At 49.9% G+C, this 17,778-nt stretch overlaps 1 protein-coding gene across 1 annotated transcript in view; it reads right to left on the bottom strand.

Annotated features, from left to right (window-relative positions):
* Window positions 1-3,445, bottom strand: part of LOC120403838 (NACHT, LRR and PYD domains-containing protein 3-like) — a 63,428-nt gene extending 59,983 nt beyond the window's left edge. The window contains exons 1-2 of the mRNA XM_039535640.1: window positions 3,360-3,445; window positions 1,708-2,011 (exon numbers count right to left, since the gene is read on the bottom strand). Of these exons, the coding sequence (XP_039391574.1) occupies window positions 1,708-1,990 (283 nt within the window). The 5' untranslated portion in view covers window positions 1,991-2,011; window positions 3,360-3,445. The remainder of the gene's footprint in view (window positions 1-1,707; window positions 2,012-3,359) is intronic.
* Window positions 3,446-17,778: the final 14,333 nt, after the last annotated feature.

Consider the following 17,778-nt stretch of genomic DNA (forward strand, 5'->3'; position numbering starts at 1 on the left):
GCAATTGCATCCTGTGTTAATGAAGTAATCACCAAGGAGAGCACTGCTACCAGCCGTCAATGTATGAAGTCCAGTTTGGGGAATACTGTGAAGGGAGCTCAGTTTCTCGGACCTCCCCCTGCCTGGTTCCACTGATGACTAGTCTGCACTTTACATGATGAGCCGGCCACGTGGTCAGAGAAACACAGAACAACTGGCACTGGGACAAACAGTCAATTCAGGAGTGTCTGTGGGGAGAGGGAATCCCTCACAAACACTCATGTTCCAACACAGATTAGGTGAAACAACTAAAGGGTCCATGCAAAGGAGAATTCTGCCCTCGGTCAGGGATGGGCTAGGTGGCCCAGGAGAGCCTTTAAAATGTAGGGATCTAATACATACACTAAGGGCAGCCCGAGGGAATTTGTTCATTTGGGATAACTACCATTTGGGGCCTCCCCCGCAACAACCCCTAGCTTCTCACTAGATTCAGTTATTGATAGAATGTAGAATGCTGCCTGGATTAAAAGTCGCACAGGTAACCAGAAATGTTTGCTTAATATTGCCACTCCTTTTGCCAAGCATCTGTGACTAACTTAGGGAACAAAGAACCCTTTCCCCACCCCTCAATAATTATTATTTTATTACTGAGTTTTAATAGGATCTAGAGCCCCAATCGGGGGCCCATTGTACTAGGTCCTGTGCACACACATAACATGACTGTCCCGGCCTGACAGAGCTCACAGTCTAAACCAAGGAACTGCCCCCTGCATTGCGCTCTGGAGGCTGCCAAACTTTCCCCCTGGGGGACTGTCCAGGGGAGTGAATTCCAAAGGCCTCTAGGGAGAGCCCCACTGCCAGCCCCAGAGCTTCCATCCCAGGGACCCCAGGCAGAACCAGCCCAGCTGGGCTCCACTGGCACTATAGGATGCAGGGAAGTGGAACAGGAATGACTGTAACAGGGTTGAGTTTAACTCCATCACTGAGCACATGGAATCTAACACTGCTCCACTACAGACTGGCTCCCCGCTGGCACTGGCTATTACACTCTTGTGGGACACTGCAAAGCAGCCTGGAGCCTCTGGAACTGCAGCTCTGCAGCTTTGCTGGCTCCTTGGCTGTTTATACTGCACTGAATTTGTTTCTTGCATTAAAAGATAGCCTTGGAGATAATAAAGATCCTGCCTGGAACCCCTGGAATGTCTCATGTTGTCAACCAGCTGTTTGGGGATAACATACTCTGCTGTGACCAGTTACCAGTTACAGATCCTCAATTCTCTGTCCCAGCTCTAGCACAGGTTAGAGCAGCCTGGAGGCTGGTCTTACTTGCACTAGTTGCTAATGGTCACCAAGGAATGATCCTCCAGCTAGGGATGCATCCCAGTTACTCCTCGTCCCCACCTCTCCCTGTCCATGACACTCCCTCTGCACTGCTCTGTTGGCTCTACACCCACTGGGGACTCCCCAACACTGCGGATTTCCTCAGATGCAGAGTTACAGGCTGTCTCTGCTCCCTTTGTGCCAGCTGAGTGGTGAAAAGGGAGTGGAGTAGGTGAGAGAATCTGGGCCACTGTGGGCATCTCTGCTCTGAGTCCCCCTGGCTTCCTGCTTGGATTCAGAATTTGTCATTCCTGCTATCAGCCTGTTTCTCCTGTTCCTGCTGCTGCCGCCCTGGAGCAGATTCTTGGGGCAGACTCCCAGGTTTTACAGTAACTTTAGGTTTCTTACCTTTCTCTCTTTCCTCTCTGAGTTTTGCAGCTGAATCTTGGAGGTTGATCTGAGTGAAAACCTCTATGGTTACATCTACTGCAGCGTCTCCACTATAGAATTCCATCAGGAGGTTCTTCGTATCTATCCTGTCGGCATTCTCCAGCCGACCTCGGGGGATGTTACCTTTCCCCTCAAAGTCAGAATGTGACAGTTTGTCTTTAAATCTTTTCAAATCTTCCTGAGAAAGGTTGTCGAGAGCTCGTAAGAGCAAGTCACTGATTCTGCTGCTTTGGTTACCCATCACTGGGCATCAAGAGAGAAGCTATAATGCAATGTAAAATCTTGGTGTTAATCATTAATTGGATCATTAATAACAACAATTATTCCCATGTTGAGGAAAGAAGTAAGCTAGTAGTGGGAGAAGGTCACTGGGATTCATAACTCCTCAGTGTTTCTCTCTCACAAATGATTCTTTGTGCTTGTAGCCACATCTGTAAAATGGAGATAATCCTACTGATCTAACGCACAGGGTGAGGTGCAGCTTAGCTAATGTTTGTAAAGCCAAGTGAGGTTTTAGGAAGATAGGGGCTATGGTAATAGTATTTATCAACCAACTGGGTTTGAAAATAGAGGTGGGACACCCTAATTTAATTAACATTTCAAAAATATAAACCCAGAAAATACAGTCCTGGAATATCAGGCCCTGCATCCTGAGATCCAGCGTTAGCTTGTGAGAACCTCCTGGGTATTTTGAATATCAGAGCAAAGTGAGGTGGAGCAGTGGTAACTTCTGACATATGGTGTGTTCAGTGGTGAGCTGGAGCTGGTTCGCACAAACCGGTTGTTAAATTTAGAAGCTGGTTTAGAACCGGTTGTTAAAGGGGTGGGCAAACTCCGGGCCGTGGGCGACATCCAGCCCGTGGGACCAACCTGTCTGGCCCACCTGAGTTCCCAGCTGGGGAGGCTCCCCCAGCCCCTCCCCTACCTTCCCTGCTCTTGCAGAGCCCGGCGCCAGCACTCTGGACCGCTCCTGGGCAGCTCTGCAGCTCCTGCTGCTTTGAGCAGCATGGTAACGGGGTGGGGCTGTGAGCTCCAGCGGGCCACGCGGCATCCATACACGCTGTCCTGAGCAGCATGGTAAGGGGGCCGGACCGGGGCTGGGAGGAGGGGTTTGATAAGGGACAAGAAGCGGTGGGAGGGGGCGGAGGTTCTGGGGTGGTCAGGGGACGGGAAGGGTTGGGTAGGCGTGGGCATTCCGGGGGTCTGTCGGGGTGGTGGAGGATGGGGTCGGGCAGAGGTGAAAGTAAGCCGGTATGCCCCGGTACGGCGTAGTGGCAAGAGCAGGTGCGCCGTACCAGTGCGGCCCAGCTTCCCCAAGCAGCAATTTAAAGGTCCTGGGGCTCCCAGCACCGGCTGGAGCCCCGGGCCCTTTAATTTGCTGCCAGAGCCCTTCTGCTGGAGCCCTGGGATAGTAGCAGTGGGGCTATGGGGGCTATTTAAAGGGACGGGGCTCCCGCTGCCTTTACTGCCCTGGACCCTTTAAATAGCCACCAGAGCCCGCTGCCACTAACCCAGTCTGACAGGTCTCACCACCCACATGTACAAACTACAACTAGCTCAGATTAAAGTTAGCCTATCCCAAGAGAAAATGCAGAAAGTGATGGACTTACTGTTAGTCAGAACGCTCTCATCAACATCATCTGAAGGCCCTGGTTTGATGTGTTTCGCTCCGTCTTCTTTGTGTTCAAACACAGATATATATATATATATATATATATATAGGAAGAGGAACAGGAAACTGTTTGCTCAAAGTTTATTGTGCAATACAAAGAAACTAAAACATCTCCAGCTAAAACTGAACTTCAGCACTTTCTGAATTTCTCTAACAACCCTCATACCACAGCCAGTATGATTTAAAGCCTTCTTAGTCCATGTATGTATACTGTGTTGGTTTTTATTTCTTTTATTGACTTTAGGATTCACCTCTTTGGCTTCAGCAACTTGTTTCTCTGAATAGTGAGGTTATGAACTCCATAGACATGTTCACCACTTTTCCCTTCCCACACACTCCATGTTGGGAGAAAATATCGTAGCAGCTTTAACCAAGACAAGCCACGTATAATAGCGAGCAGCAGACAGAATGGGGACTGGACTTTGCATCATCTTGATACATAAATAGCAGTGATATCAGCAGGAGTTGAGGCTTACATCCTATTCGGGAGTGGGGGAAAGAATCCCTATCTTTAATATTTAAAAAATCATGAAAACAGAACTTTTGACAAAAACGAAGTAAGCAGAATTGGATCTTTGTGGACCACAAATATCATAAGCGTCAAAAGTGAGCTTGGAAAGTTTTACGAGTCACTCATACAGTTACTCAGAAGGAAATTGCTGCTTGTTAAACGGAAGAAGGAGGACACGTTTCTGATACATCCAAGTGAAATTCTTAGTCTCTGTCGTCTTTCTGGGGCAATTTTCTTTGAGATCAAATAAGCAGCAACTCTGAGCTCCCATGCTGGCTCACACCCCACCACCTGCCACCATTTGGGGCTTTGTTGCCTCATTTTAAGAATTTCTTGTGTTTTTGTTTTTGTTTGCAGCTGCCAGAAGCCTTTGTCCCAGCTGAGAAGTGGAAACAAGAGGTTCGCTGTTCATTTCAGCAAAGAAGTAAGAAAAATGGGAACCAGAATCCATTGGTCCGACTCCTCTTAGGATGGAAGCAGAGAGAGGGGTTTCTGCCTGAGGGCAGATCTCAGCTGGTGTAAGTCAGCTTTAGTACTACTGCCAAGGGATGGCCCATATACGGGTCCCTAAATACATAGCTTTACAGAGGGCTGCATTTGCTTGTATCTGCCCTGCACATAGAGTGAACATGATAACCACTGCCCTAGAGACACTCACATGTTGAGGCTAGTGACTTAGGTGTTATGGTCACTCTCTCTGGTGGTTGGTCCCTTACTGCATCCATTAGTCTCTTCTCACAACTCCAGCCCACACAGACTCCCTCGGCCTCCCCCTCAGGAATGACACACACATATATTATATCAAATTAAATTAAAACAAATATTAAATCCCTGTTTTACAAGAACATAAGGTTACTGATTCAAGCACTTAAAAGATAGGAAATGCCAGAATTAAGGATGCCCATGGGACAGGAGTTCAGCCCCCTTGTGCATGTGCACCATGATATAGTCTTTGATGTCACTTGATCACATCCCATTTTTTCCCCATTTGCTGGCTGGACAGCTAGTCAGGATCCTTTTCATAGAATCATAGAATCTCAGGGTTGGAAGGGACCTCAGGAGGTCATCTAGTCCAACCCCCTGCTCAAAGCAGGGCCAAACCCAACTAAATCATCCCAGCCAGGGCTTTGTCAAGCCTGACCTTAAAAACCTCTAAGGAAGGAGATTCCACTACCTCCCTAGGTAACCCATTCCAGTTCTTCACCACCCTACTAGTGAAAAAGTTTTTCCTAATATCCAGCCTAAACCTCCCTCTCTGCAACTTGAGACCATTACTCCTTGTTCTGTCATCTTCTACCACTGAGAACAGTCTAGATCCATCCTCTTTGGAAACCCCTTTCAGGTAGCTGAAAGCAGCTATCAAATCCCCCCTCATTCTTCTCTTCTGCAGACTAAACAATCCCAGTTCCCTCAGCCTCTCCTCATAAGTCATGTGCTGCAGCACCCTAATCATTTTTGTTGCCCTCCGCTGGACTCTCTCCAATTTATCCACATCCTTCTTGTAGTGTGGGGCCCAAAACTGGACACAGTACTCCAAATGAGGCCTCACCAGTGCTGAGTAGAGGGGAATGATCACATCCCTCGATGTGCTGGAAATGCCCCTACTTATACAACCCAAAATGCCATTAGCCTTCTTGGCAACAAGGGCACACTGTTGACTCATATTCAGCTTTTCATCCACCGTAACCCCTAGGTCCTTTTCTGCAGAACTGCTGCCTAGCCATTCAGTCCCTAGTCTGTAGCAGTGCATGGGATTCTTCCGTCCTAAGTGCAGGACTCTGCACTTGTCCTTGTTGAAGCTCATCATATTTCTTTTGGCCCAATCCTCTAATTTGTCTAGGTCCCTCTGTATCCTAGCCCTACCCTCCAGCGTATCAACCACTCCTCCCAGTTTAGTGTCATCTGCAAACTTGCTAAGGGTGCAGTCCACACCATCCTCCAGATTGTTAATGAAGATATTGAATAAAACCGGCCCCAGCACCGACCCTTGGGGCACTCCACTTGATACCGGCTGCCAACTAGACATGGAACCATTGATCACTACCCATTGAGCCCGACCATCTAGCCAGTTTTCTATCCACCTTACCGTCCATTCATCCAGCCCAGACTTCTTTAACTTGCTGGCAAGAATACTGTGGGAGACTGTATCAAAAGCTTTGCTAACGTCCAGAAATAGTACATCCACTGCTTTCCCCTCATCCACAGAGACGGTTATCTCGTCATAGAAGGCAATTAGGTTAGTCAGGCATGACTTGCCCTTGGTGAATCCATGCTGACTGTTCCTGATCACTTTCCCCTCCTTTAAGTGGTTCAGGATTGATTCCTTGAGGACCTGTTCCATGATTTTCCAGGGACTGAGGTGAGACTGACTGGCCTGTAGTTCCCTGGATCTTCCTTCTTCCCTTTTTTAAAGATGGGCACTACATTAGCTTTTTTCCAGTCATCCGGGACCTCCCCCGATCGCCATGATTTTTCAAGATAATGGCCAATGGCTCTGCAATCTCATCGGCCAACTCCTTTAGCACCCTCGGATGCAGCGCATCCGGCCCCATGGACTTGTGCTCGTCCAGCTTTCCTAAATAGCCCTGAACTACTTCTTTCTCCACAGAGAGCTGGTCACCTCCTCCCCATACCGTGCTGCAGAGTGCAGCTGTCTGGGAACTGACCTTGTCTGTGAAGACAGAGGCAAAAAAAGCATTGAGTACACTAGCTTTCTCCACATCCTCTGTCACTAGGTTCCCTCCCTCATTCAGCAAGGGGCCCACACTTTCCTTGACTTTCTTCCTGTTGCTAACATACCTAAAGAAACCCTTCTTGTTACTCCTAACATCTCCGGCTAGCTGCAACTCCAAGTGTGATTTGGCCTTCCTGATTTCACACCTGCATGCCTGAACAATACTTTTATACTCCTCCCTGGTTATTTGTCCAATCTTCCACTTCTTGTAAGCTGTTCTTTTGTGTTTTTGTCCTGCTGACTCAATGTGTGGCCCCAGGCCTCATTCAGCACAAACCACTGAATAGAAAATTATTCATTTTCCTCCTGGGTGTTCTGATGGGGTGTTGCAACCTAAGTTCCCTCTAAAGGTACGTCCATACTACCCGCCAGGTCGGCGGGTAGCAATCGACTTCTCGGAGTTCGATATATCGCGTCTCATCTAGACGCGATATATCGAACTCTGAACATGCTCCCGTCGACTCCGGAACTCCACCACCGCAAACGGCGGTGGCGGAGTCGGCAGAGAGCGCGGACCGATCAGCGGCGTGAGGACGGGTAAGTACTTCAAACTAAGGTACTTCGAGTTCAGCTACGCTATTCGCGTAGCTGAACTTGCATACCTTAGTTCGAACCCCCCCCAGTGTAGACCAGGCCTTAGATGCATGGCCATGCAGCTGCCTATTAAGCCCCAGGCAGGGGCTCAGGGCTGCAGCGGGGAGATGCCTCTCCCCCAGCATGGACCAGCTCGGATTTGCCAAGGCCGGGAAGAGGGCCCCCTCCTTGGCCCGGCCCTTCTGGAGCTACCATGGTGGGAAGAGGCACCTCTCCCCTGGCCCCGAGCTAGTGCGATGAGAGAGGGCTGGGGGAAGTCCTCTCTCCCCACTGCAGCCCTGAGGCAGCCTGCACCCCCAACCCCGCATCCTGGCTCCACCCCCAAGCCTGCACCCCCACCTCTGCCCCAGCCAGGAGCCTCCGCCCGCACCCCAAGCCCCGCATTACAAGCACACCCCCCAGCCGTAACCCCAAAACAGAGCCCCCACCCCCCCCCCCCAGCCCCAGGCCTGAGCCTTCTCCCGTACCCCCAACTCCTCATCCCCAGCCCCACCACATGCATTTTATTATGTGCACCAATATGAAGGTGATGCTCCTCCTGCAAACCCAGAATTGCTCCCTGACCTCACCCTGGGGCAGTGCTGCTCCACACCTCCCCCAGCACGCGGCTGCAAAGACACGTGGCTGAAGGACACAATGGGAGGGGCAGCAGAAGCACATGAGCTGTAACAGGTAAATGGAGGGCCAGGCAGGTATGGGTACCATGAGGCAGCAGAGACACATGGGAGGACTGAGGGGTGAGAGGCAAATGGCGGAAGCTGCGGGTCGTGAGGCCCCTGACATATTTACGCACATATCTATAAATGGAAACTACTGGTTCTCTGCTTGCAAATGTTAGCAGGTCCACCTAGTATCTGAGCAACTCACAATATTTTTATTGGTTTCTCATCCAACACCCCTGTGAGGTAGGGCAGTAGGATCCTCCTTTTACAAATGAGGAACTGAAGCACAGATGGACTAATGCCCAGATCCATTGATTACCATGGAAATTTGGATCCTGAATATCTTCATGGACCTCAGCCAAAGTGACTTGACCAAGGTCGCACTGGTAGAGGAAGGAACTGAACCCAATAGTCTCAACTCCCAGTCCAGCCCTTCATCATCAGACTTACCCATCATCCTGCATTCCAGCCTCTCTGAAATCTGGTTTAAATTAACCTTGTAGCATTCTCTCATGGAGCCAACCCCCTAAATTGTGCCATCCTGATTCTCCAGTGGGTTTCACACCAGAAATACATAAGTGCAGACAGAAGCCCCTTTGGGGATCAGAAAGAGCCAAAGATGTGGGCCCTGCAAACACCCCGCACTCCCCTCTGTTCATTCGCTGCCTCGGGTGCAGTGGGAAGGGATGTTATAATCCCTGAACTGAGGGCCCTGTTACTGCTACATGGGGAACATGAGAGTAGACCAGGGGTGAGAGGGATCTGCTGGCTTCAAGCAGAACCAGCCCAAGCAGCTCCTAAGGCAAATGCTGAAAAAGTAGGCAGGGAAATGTCTCTCTCTGCAAAAGCTTTGACTGCCATGGCACATGCAGTGGAAAACCCCTACATCTGCACCGTGCAGTATTCACATTGTGCCCTGTGAAAACGTCACTCCCCTCCTGATAAATCCCAGCCAGTTCTCGAGGGGCCCCACTTCACCCGTTAATCCAGTCAGCTGCTTTGGCCACTCTCTGCTCTCTCCACATCTCCTGTCTGCACCACTCAGTGATTGTCACATGCTGCCTGCAATGAAACAGGATCCTGGGGTGACCTGCCATATCACACAAAGGCAAAGATGTTCCCATTGCCGACCACAGGCCGGGCAACAATCATTTACAAAAAAGGGCCATGGGGTGGGGAGCACAAAGGGACACAGATCACAGCCGGGTGCGCAGGGAGAGGGGCAGCCATGGAACAGGGCACTCTCTGTAATAGGGTTACCAGATGTCCCAATTTTATAGGGACAGTCCCGATTTTTGGGTCTTTTTCTTATATAGACTCATATTACCTCCCACCCTCTGTCCTGATTTTCACACTTGCTGTCTGGTCACCCTACTCTGTAACCATTACAAAATGCAGCTAGGATCTCCTATCTTCTGGTGTTGCCACATGCTCTGTTTGGAAGAGGAACCTGACTGCATAGAACATGGGACACTCTGGGGATGGGGATGTTCTCTCACAGCCCAAGATCGAGACCATCACACCCCGACTCACCCTGGCTTCTGCTTTAGAGTCAGAGGAAAACACCATCTTCAAAGTAAGCGCCGAACCAGCCCAGTCACATCCTAAGAAGAGACTGATGCAGGTGTGACTTGAAGGTTACTCCTGAGCAGGGGCGGCTCTAAAAATTTGGCCGCCCCAAGCACTCATGCCCGGGGCGCCCCGAGCAGCGGGTGCAGCGGACCTGCTGCGGGCATGACTGCGGAGGTCCGCTGGTCGCGCTGCTCAGCTGGACCGCCCCCGCAGCTGCGGACGGTTCGCTGGTCCGGCGGCTCCGGTTGAGCTGCCGCAGTCATGCCTCGGGAGGTCCAGCCGAGCCGCGGGACCAGCGAACCGTCCGCAGTCATGCCTGCGGCAGGTCCGGTCGTCCCGGGGCTCCGGTGGACCTCCCGCAGGCATGACTGCGGCAGGTCCACCGGCCCAGCCTGCCGCCCCCCTGGGAAAGGGCCGCCCCAGGCGGGTGCTTGCCCCGCTGGGCTCTAGAGCCGCCCCTGCTCCTGAGGTACCTTTGTCACATATGACTGAATTCAACTCCCATTAACATCAATGGAAAGACTCAGTTCGACTTTGGTGGGCTTTGGTTCAGACCTACAAAGCTGGGGTGACCTGGTTGCTCAAGTTGTTGCTACAGAGCACTGTTGGGTCCCTAGTCAGCTCTGTGTTTGGCTGTTACATGAGGAGGGGCACCTGCAGCCTGCTCAGCACCCACAGGCAAGTCACTGGTAACAATCGAACACTAGCCCCACAGGAGGCCTCCCTTCCCTCAGCGAGGCTCTGGCAGGCAGCTATCTCTAGTCAGGTCCTGGGCCCGGGCAGACTTCTCTCACTCTGGGAGCAAGGGGTTTAGGCTCCCTCTCAGCCAGCTCTTACCTTAGCTGGGCAATCCCCTTTTAACCCTTCCCTCCAAGCCTCACTCCTTCTGCAGGTGTAGCAAGGAAGGGCTAAATAAGACCACAACAGTTTGTTAAGCCAGTTTGAATTTTGCACACACACACCCGTTACAGCCCATTCCTGTCCCTCTGCAGTCAATGAGATGTGCATTGACTCAATGGCAGCAGTATTAGGCCTACAGAGTGAGTGAAATTCCTTAGTAAGGTTTAATAGGCTCGTCACACCAGCTTTGCTGAAGCGCAGTTGTCTGAGGATGGGGCCGTGCAGGGAGAATCACACAGAGTGTGTTAGGGTCAAATTCCACCTTGAGTTACCCCTGTGCAGCCCCTTTGGCTTTTGCAGGAACAACCCTGCACTGGCAGGAAGATCATGGGTCTTGTCCAGGCATAACTTCTTTGCATCCGAGGCATTACACAGATGTAACTGAGGCAGAATTTGTACTTGCCTCGCAACAGAGGAATTACCATATAAACCAATCCAGGATTAGCAGGATAATCTACTGCATGGCCTGCTTCAATTGCTATGAATTCATACACTAAAAAATCCAGTGTAGGCTCCTCAGAGTGAAGAAACATTTTTTAATCACAAGACAAACATACTTGGTAACCCCCAGAGGCCAAGAAGAGACAAGGAGCATAAGGAAACAGGTGGGTGACACCTTCTTGGCACTCTCATTGCTAGTTACTCTTCAGCTAAGCATTATCAGTCACCAAGCAACACCTGGAGGCAGACAGGGCCTATCGCATTCTGTCTCTGCATGCATAGAATGCTCAGATTTCATGGCCAATAACTTCTCCAATAGTTCTTGGACTATCCCTACAATTTCCTCACTCCCCAGGATTATTTTCAAGACTTTCCAAATTTCTGTTTACACAATCGTATGGTGTGGGAATGCTGCACAAGTGCCCACTGGGTGTGTAATGGCTCTTCACCTATAGTCACCCTTTGTAACGTAGTTTAGGATTCTCCCAGAGGCCCCTTTTCAGTTATGGAGGGAAAAGAGCTGCCCCATAGCTAAGCCTGTGTTGCAGTTTACAGCTGATTTTTCCAAGCATTTAAAAATCCATGTGCAGTAGCAGATTGGCCTGAAAATTGCTAGGGTGGAGTTGTTGGTTGAAACTTGGACTCATTTAGTCAAGTGGCTCTTGGGCTACAGCCCCCTACTATCTCCAGCCCTCCCCTCTCCCACATGACCTGCTTTTAAAATGTATATTTTCTTCTAACTCTATTTTGCTCAGAGCCAGATAAAGCTCAGGTTCATCTTCTGCCCAGGCCAAGCACACCTCAGCTCTATGTGTTTCACTCAGACCCAAAGTGTGTGTTTGGGGGTATTTTAATCAATGCGTACTAGGGTCTGTGGCTCCGTTGTAGCTGTGAGAGCAAGTGAGTGGCTATGAAGTTGTCAAGGTTTCCTCCCCCACTCTGAACTTTAGCGTCCAAAAGGTGGGGACCTGCATATACCCTTCTAAGCTTAATTCCTAGCTTAGATCTGATAGCGCTGCCACCAACCAAAAATATAGTGTTTTGGTACACTTTCCATTCCCCCCAAAACCTTCCCTGGGGAACACAGATCTAAATCCTTTAGATCTTAACACAAGGAGAAATTAACCATTCCCCCATCCTTTTCCCCCCAGACTTTCCCCTCCCTGGGTTGCCTTGAGAGGCTTCACACAGATCCAAACTCCTTGGATCTTAAAACAAAGAAAAATCAATCAGGTTCTTAAAAAGAAAGCTTTTAATTAAAGAAAAAGAAAAGGTAAAACTTATCTCTGTAAAATCAGGATGGGAAATGCTTACAGGGTATTTAAATGTATATAGCCAGAGAAATCCCCTCTAGCCTCAGGTTTAAAGTTACAGCAAACAGGTAAAAATCCTTCCAGCAAAAGAAACATTTACAGATTGAGAAAACAAACATAAGACTAACATGCCTTCCTGACTAGGTACTTACACATGTGAAACATGAGACTGATTCAGAAAGATTTGGAGAGCCTGGATGGATGTCTGGTCCCTCTCATGTCCCGAGAGCGAACAACCCCTAAAACAAAGAACACAAACAAAAAAGACTTCCCTCCACCAAGATTTGAAAGTATCTTGTCCCCTTATTGGTCCTCTGGTCAGGTGTCAGCCAGGTTTACTGAGCTTCTTAACCCTTTACAGGTAAAAGAGACATTAACCCTTAACTATCTGTTTATGACAGAAGTAAATGTCTTCACTTGTGCCTGCTAAATTAATCGTGCACCAGGCATAATTAGAACAGCCAGCAGCATCTGTCCAGGCACATGCAACTGGGTGATTGGCCATTAATCATCTCCCTGTCCTGCTTCTTTATTTTCCACTCCCAAATGAATCTTCACAGTTCTTTGTGGCCACCTACAGCACATTTCTGATAAAGCCATGAGCACCCAGAGAAGGGTAAATGAACCCTCTTTTAGCTGCCCAAACTATCATTCTGCCTGCGCAAGCTTTTTGACCATAATGAATAAGAAACTGGGACCCTGAGAAAGTGGGCTGGGAAGCATCCTTGAGGACTCCCCCAGCCTTGGACAATGGGAAAATTCTTGTGCACAAGAACAGAACAAACTTTGGCAAGAAATACAAACTCTGAAGTACAGCATCAGTTCTTGATTCATGAGCTTGGTTGGACTCCAGCCAAACTGACACAGAAACGAACATCTGGCATAAATAAATGTTGGAGATGGACACAGAAAGCCATCAATAGCTGTGGGATTGTGTAAAACTGGAAGGGTGGGAGGAAGAAACATACAACAAAGAGTGACTGAGCGATTGGGACAGAATCATAATTCCACATTGGATCCCAGGATGATGGAGTCTCGGAATGGTGGGATCCCTCTTAGGAGGGCCAGGTTCTCATCTGTTCCTGGCTGCTGACCCAGCTAGTGGCAGGGCAGCCAGGCCAGAGCCGTGTTGGTGCAGTGGCTCCCACTCGATACCTTGTCTATAATTCTATGTCTAGATTGGGTTTTATCTTTTTCACAGCATTCAGCTCTGCCCGCATTCCTGTAGTTAATGCAACATGGGTGAACCCATGGGGAAAATAAGGAGAGAAAAGGACATGCTAATTCTCTCTGCAGACATGAAGCCTGAGCCCACAGTCCCTGTCACTGTGCTGCCCACCACTGGGGTCTTTCCCAGCTGCCTGCCAGAGCCCACAGGATCTGTGTCATTGTCACTGCCCTGCCAGAACTTACTGACAGTGGGTGTGATTCACTTGGGGGCGGGGTGGTGCATCACTGGTGCAGTCTGTAGCCTAGACTGCTCCCCCCACACCCCAGTCACCCTGCGTGCGAGCTCTGGGCCGGGACAGCAATGTCCTTTCTGCACGTAAAGGGCTGGATTGTGCAGACTTTGCTCAGGGTGGGGAGCGATGACTGACACGAACAGTTCTATTGATCGCTGTGGGGCTACTCAGCACTCACAGGTAGCAGGGGCCGCAAAATCCAGCTCACAGAATCTCTCCATGGAAGCAGCCTGATCTCAGCTCTCAGTGCTGCACAGGCTCCTCACACCCACTCCTCACAGGCCTAGGTTAGCCCAGATGCTGTGCTGGCCTAGGATAGGTGGCACACCATGCACTCTGCCCCAGACATAGATCTCCATGCTTCTCCACACCCCCTACATGGAGGCAGGAGGATAGTATGGAGTTCGCTATACCTGCTTTCTACAACCCAAGGATTATTCTGTCAGGCAGATAATGTAATGCAAATTTTTCAAAAAGGTCTCTAGAGGCAACCCCTGCAATTATAGGCCAATTTGGAAGGAACTATTGTAAAAAAACAGAATTATCAGACACATAGATAAACATGATTTGCTGGGAAAGAGTCAATGGCTTTTGTAAACAGAAGTCAGGCCTCACCAATGTATGAGAATTCTCTGAGGGAGTCAATAAGCCCATGAATAAAGCGGATCCAGTGGATACAGTGTATTTGGATTTTCAGAAAGCCTTTGACAATGTCCCTCACCAAATGCTCTTAAGGAAACTAACTAGCCCTGAACTAAGAGGGAAGGTTCTTTCATAGATCAGTAACTGGTTGAAAGATGGGAAACAAGAGTAGGAATAAACAATCAGGTTTTTTTTCACAATGGAGACAGGTGAGCAGCAGGGTTCCTCAAAAATCTGTACAGAGATCTGTGCTGTTCAACATATTCATCAATAATCTGGAAAAGGGGATGAACAGTGAAGTGGCAAAATTTCCAGATGATACAAAATTATTCAAGATAGTTAAGTTCAAATTACACTGCCAGGAGTTACAGAGGGATCTCACAAAACTGAGTGACTGGGCAACAAAATGGCAGATGAAATTCAGCATTGACAAATGCAAAGCGATGCACGTTGGAAAAAATAATCTCAACTATACAATCCTGCAGCCCCGCTCCCCAGCAGAACCCAGGGACCCTGCCGTCCCACTCCCGTGCTGGGCGCAGCAAGTCCCACGGTCCCGCTCGCCCGGCCGAGCGCGGAAGTCCTGTTGCCCCACCACTGCGGCCAGAGCACCGCAACCCCGCGGTCCCACTCTCCCAGCCGGAGCCCCACAACTCCGCCGTTCCGCTCCCCCAGCCGGAGCACCTCAACCCCCCAGTCCCACTCTCCCTGCTGGAGCCCCTCAACCTCGCGGTCCCGCTCCCCCGGCCGAGCGCGGAAGTCCCGTGGCCAGGGCCAGCTCTAACATTTTGCCATCCCAGCGAAAACAAAGCGCCGCCCCGCCCGAGCATCGCGCCGCCCGCCCCAGCGTCACACCGCCCAAGTCCCCGCCCCCGAGCATTGCATCGCACCACCCCAGTCCCCCGCACCCGCCAGCGCCGTGCCACTGAAGCCTGCCCCAGCCGAGCGCCACGCTGCTCAAGTCCCCAGCATGGCACCACATCTCCCAAGCCCGCCTCCCCCAGTGCCGCCCGGCCAAACCAAAACAAAACAACCCTCCCCTCAGTGCTGCCCGGTCCCAAGGTGCGGCCCAAGCACTGCTTGGTAGGCTGGTGTCTGGAGCTGGCCCTGCCTGCAGTAACCCCTCAGTCTCAGGGTCTCCCCTCCTTGGGGAACCTCCAACCCACTATCCCCACCTCACATCAGTATACAGCTACTGCCAGTCATCGTCTAGCCCCCACGCCCTGGGGCAGGCTGCAGGATCAGCCACTCATCACCAGCAAGGAGGGTCTGGACCTGCTGCCTTGGCCTACCCCTGGGCTGCCCTCTGCAACCCCCAGGACCTCTTGGCCTTATGCTAGGCCACAGCCTGGGGCTTTCCAGGCAGGAGCTCCCCAGCCCAGCTCCACCCAGGCCCTTCAAGCAAGAGCGAGAGAGAGACTGATCCTTTCAGTGTCCCTGGCCTTCTTATAAGGCCCTGTCGCTCAGTTTGGGGCATGGCCCCAGCTGCAGCCACTTCCCCCAATCAGCCAGGGTTTTACCTTGCCCAGCCCTCTGCAGGGCTTTTCCAACCCCTTCCAGGCTGGAGCAGGAGGGGGGGTCATCCCGTTACACAGCACAGAGATGAAAGATTTTCTTTCTATTAAAAAAAAAAGGAAATTAACAAACAAAAACCCTTCATTTAATGTTACTCACATTTGCTTTCATCAATAAAATCATTAGGAAATACAAAGTCAAGGCTTTTAAACAGGATGGAAAGGTTACAAAGTGAAGCATTCTCAGGTTAGCAAATGTCCAAAGAAGTGTTGCCCTGGCACCCTCAATTCCGTCCTCTTGTGCATTTGCAGGATGATGCAGGCTTTAATGACATGATCCCATAGTATTTTTTTCCCACGGGACCCCTTTCTTATTCAGTGCACAGGGGTTTATGCTCTGGGGCTGTGTATTGAAGGAGTCTTTGGCCTGTAGGATCCCTGCCTCATTTCTTGCAGAGTTAATGTTGCACAGGCAATGCTCATTCTGGTATTTCCTAACTTGAGAGTGCTTCACTTTGCAGCCTTTTAGTCCTCTGTGCATTTCCTAATGTTTATAGCGTGCTTTACTGAGGAGAACAGTCTCCATAACAAAGGGCTAGGTTATTTTTGTGTGCATGTGATGTCTCCATTTTTTATCTGGTCAGTGTCACTAGTGTGCGCTTTACGAGACAGGAAAGTAAGGACACTCCTGATACAAAGCCCCTATGATCTAAGGAAGACTGACACATACAAAGAAAGCAGGAGATGTAAGAACTAGAATGTTCTTTCTTTCTTCTGATGAATAGTCATTTATTTATTATGAATTATTATTATGATTAAAGAAAGGGTGGTGGGTTGGGGAACTTGTGTGGTGAGGAGGTTCTATGCAGAAGTTTCCATTGTTTGGCACATGCAGCTGATCTGAAGTGCCGCAGTGCTAGGTTTTGGGTAGCAAGCCCCCTCACAATGGCAAAAAACCTTTTCAGAACTCTGATGCAATCTTCTCTTGATGCTCATCATCTCTGGTGGCCTTTAACCTTAGGCTCATCTCAAGCTCTTTCCACCTGTGGAATGCTCTCTGCTGATTTGCTGCCTTCTCGTGGCATGCCACATTTCTAGCCAGATTTGTCCAGTCCTTTGTTCCTGTAGAACTCAGTGTGGCTGGAACATTAGACTAGAAGAGTTTGCAACAAAAACAGTATGCAGTATTCTGGGTTTTTGAGTTCATAAGCCATGGCCTCTCCACTTTGTCACCATTGGGGATTTCACACCAGGAATGTGTTGGATGGAAACTTCTATTTTCATTGTCTTTGGGGAATGTGAAGTTTTTCACTTGCTGTGGCCCAGGCAGTACAAGGAAGTCCCTCAGGCTACTGCTCAAGTGGGTCCACAGTCCTGGATCATCTAGATTTAAGGAACTGAACTCAGCAGCAGCTGTTTCTTGTGCCTCCACCACACTCTTCTCTGAGCTATACTTTTCTTCAGGAATGTGCATGGTTACATCCATCTGAGATGGAGATATGGATGCTGCAGTAGCTGCCAGGTCTCCTGCACTCTGACTACCTGGAAGATCAGGCATCTCCTCACCACTCACATCCTCACTGGGGCCAGAAGGCTCACCATGAACATTTTTGTCTATGTATCTCAGGAGAGCTCCTTCCTGCTTAGACAGAAAAGCTTCCTTTGCTTTCTTTCTTTTTCTGAATGCTGCCTCACAGGGGGGTTTTCTTCTTTCACTCATGACTGCTGTTCTGTGCCAGCTAGAGTGGCAGGGGACAAATAAGCGGGCTGGTAGCAGGGTCTGAATGAGGGAAGATATCAGCATCTTAAGGGCCTACTCGGCTCCTACTACTTCAGTTGACTGCCTGTTCTCCTCAAGCGGGTTCAGGGAAGCAGCAGGAAATAGGAAGCTTCCTGACAAGCTGGTGTTAGTCCAGACTCCTGGGGGTGCTCGAGAGGAACATTAGAGGCTCCTCCTCCTCTCTCTCCCTGCAGCTCCTGCTGCTTTCTGTTATTCCCTCTCCCCTTTTCT

Source organism: Mauremys reevesii, linkage group 4 (assembly GCF_016161935.1).
Source record: "Mauremys reevesii isolate NIE-2019 linkage group 4, ASM1616193v1, whole genome shotgun sequence".
Lineage (NCBI taxonomy): Eukaryota > Metazoa > Chordata > Testudines > Geoemydidae > Mauremys > Mauremys reevesii.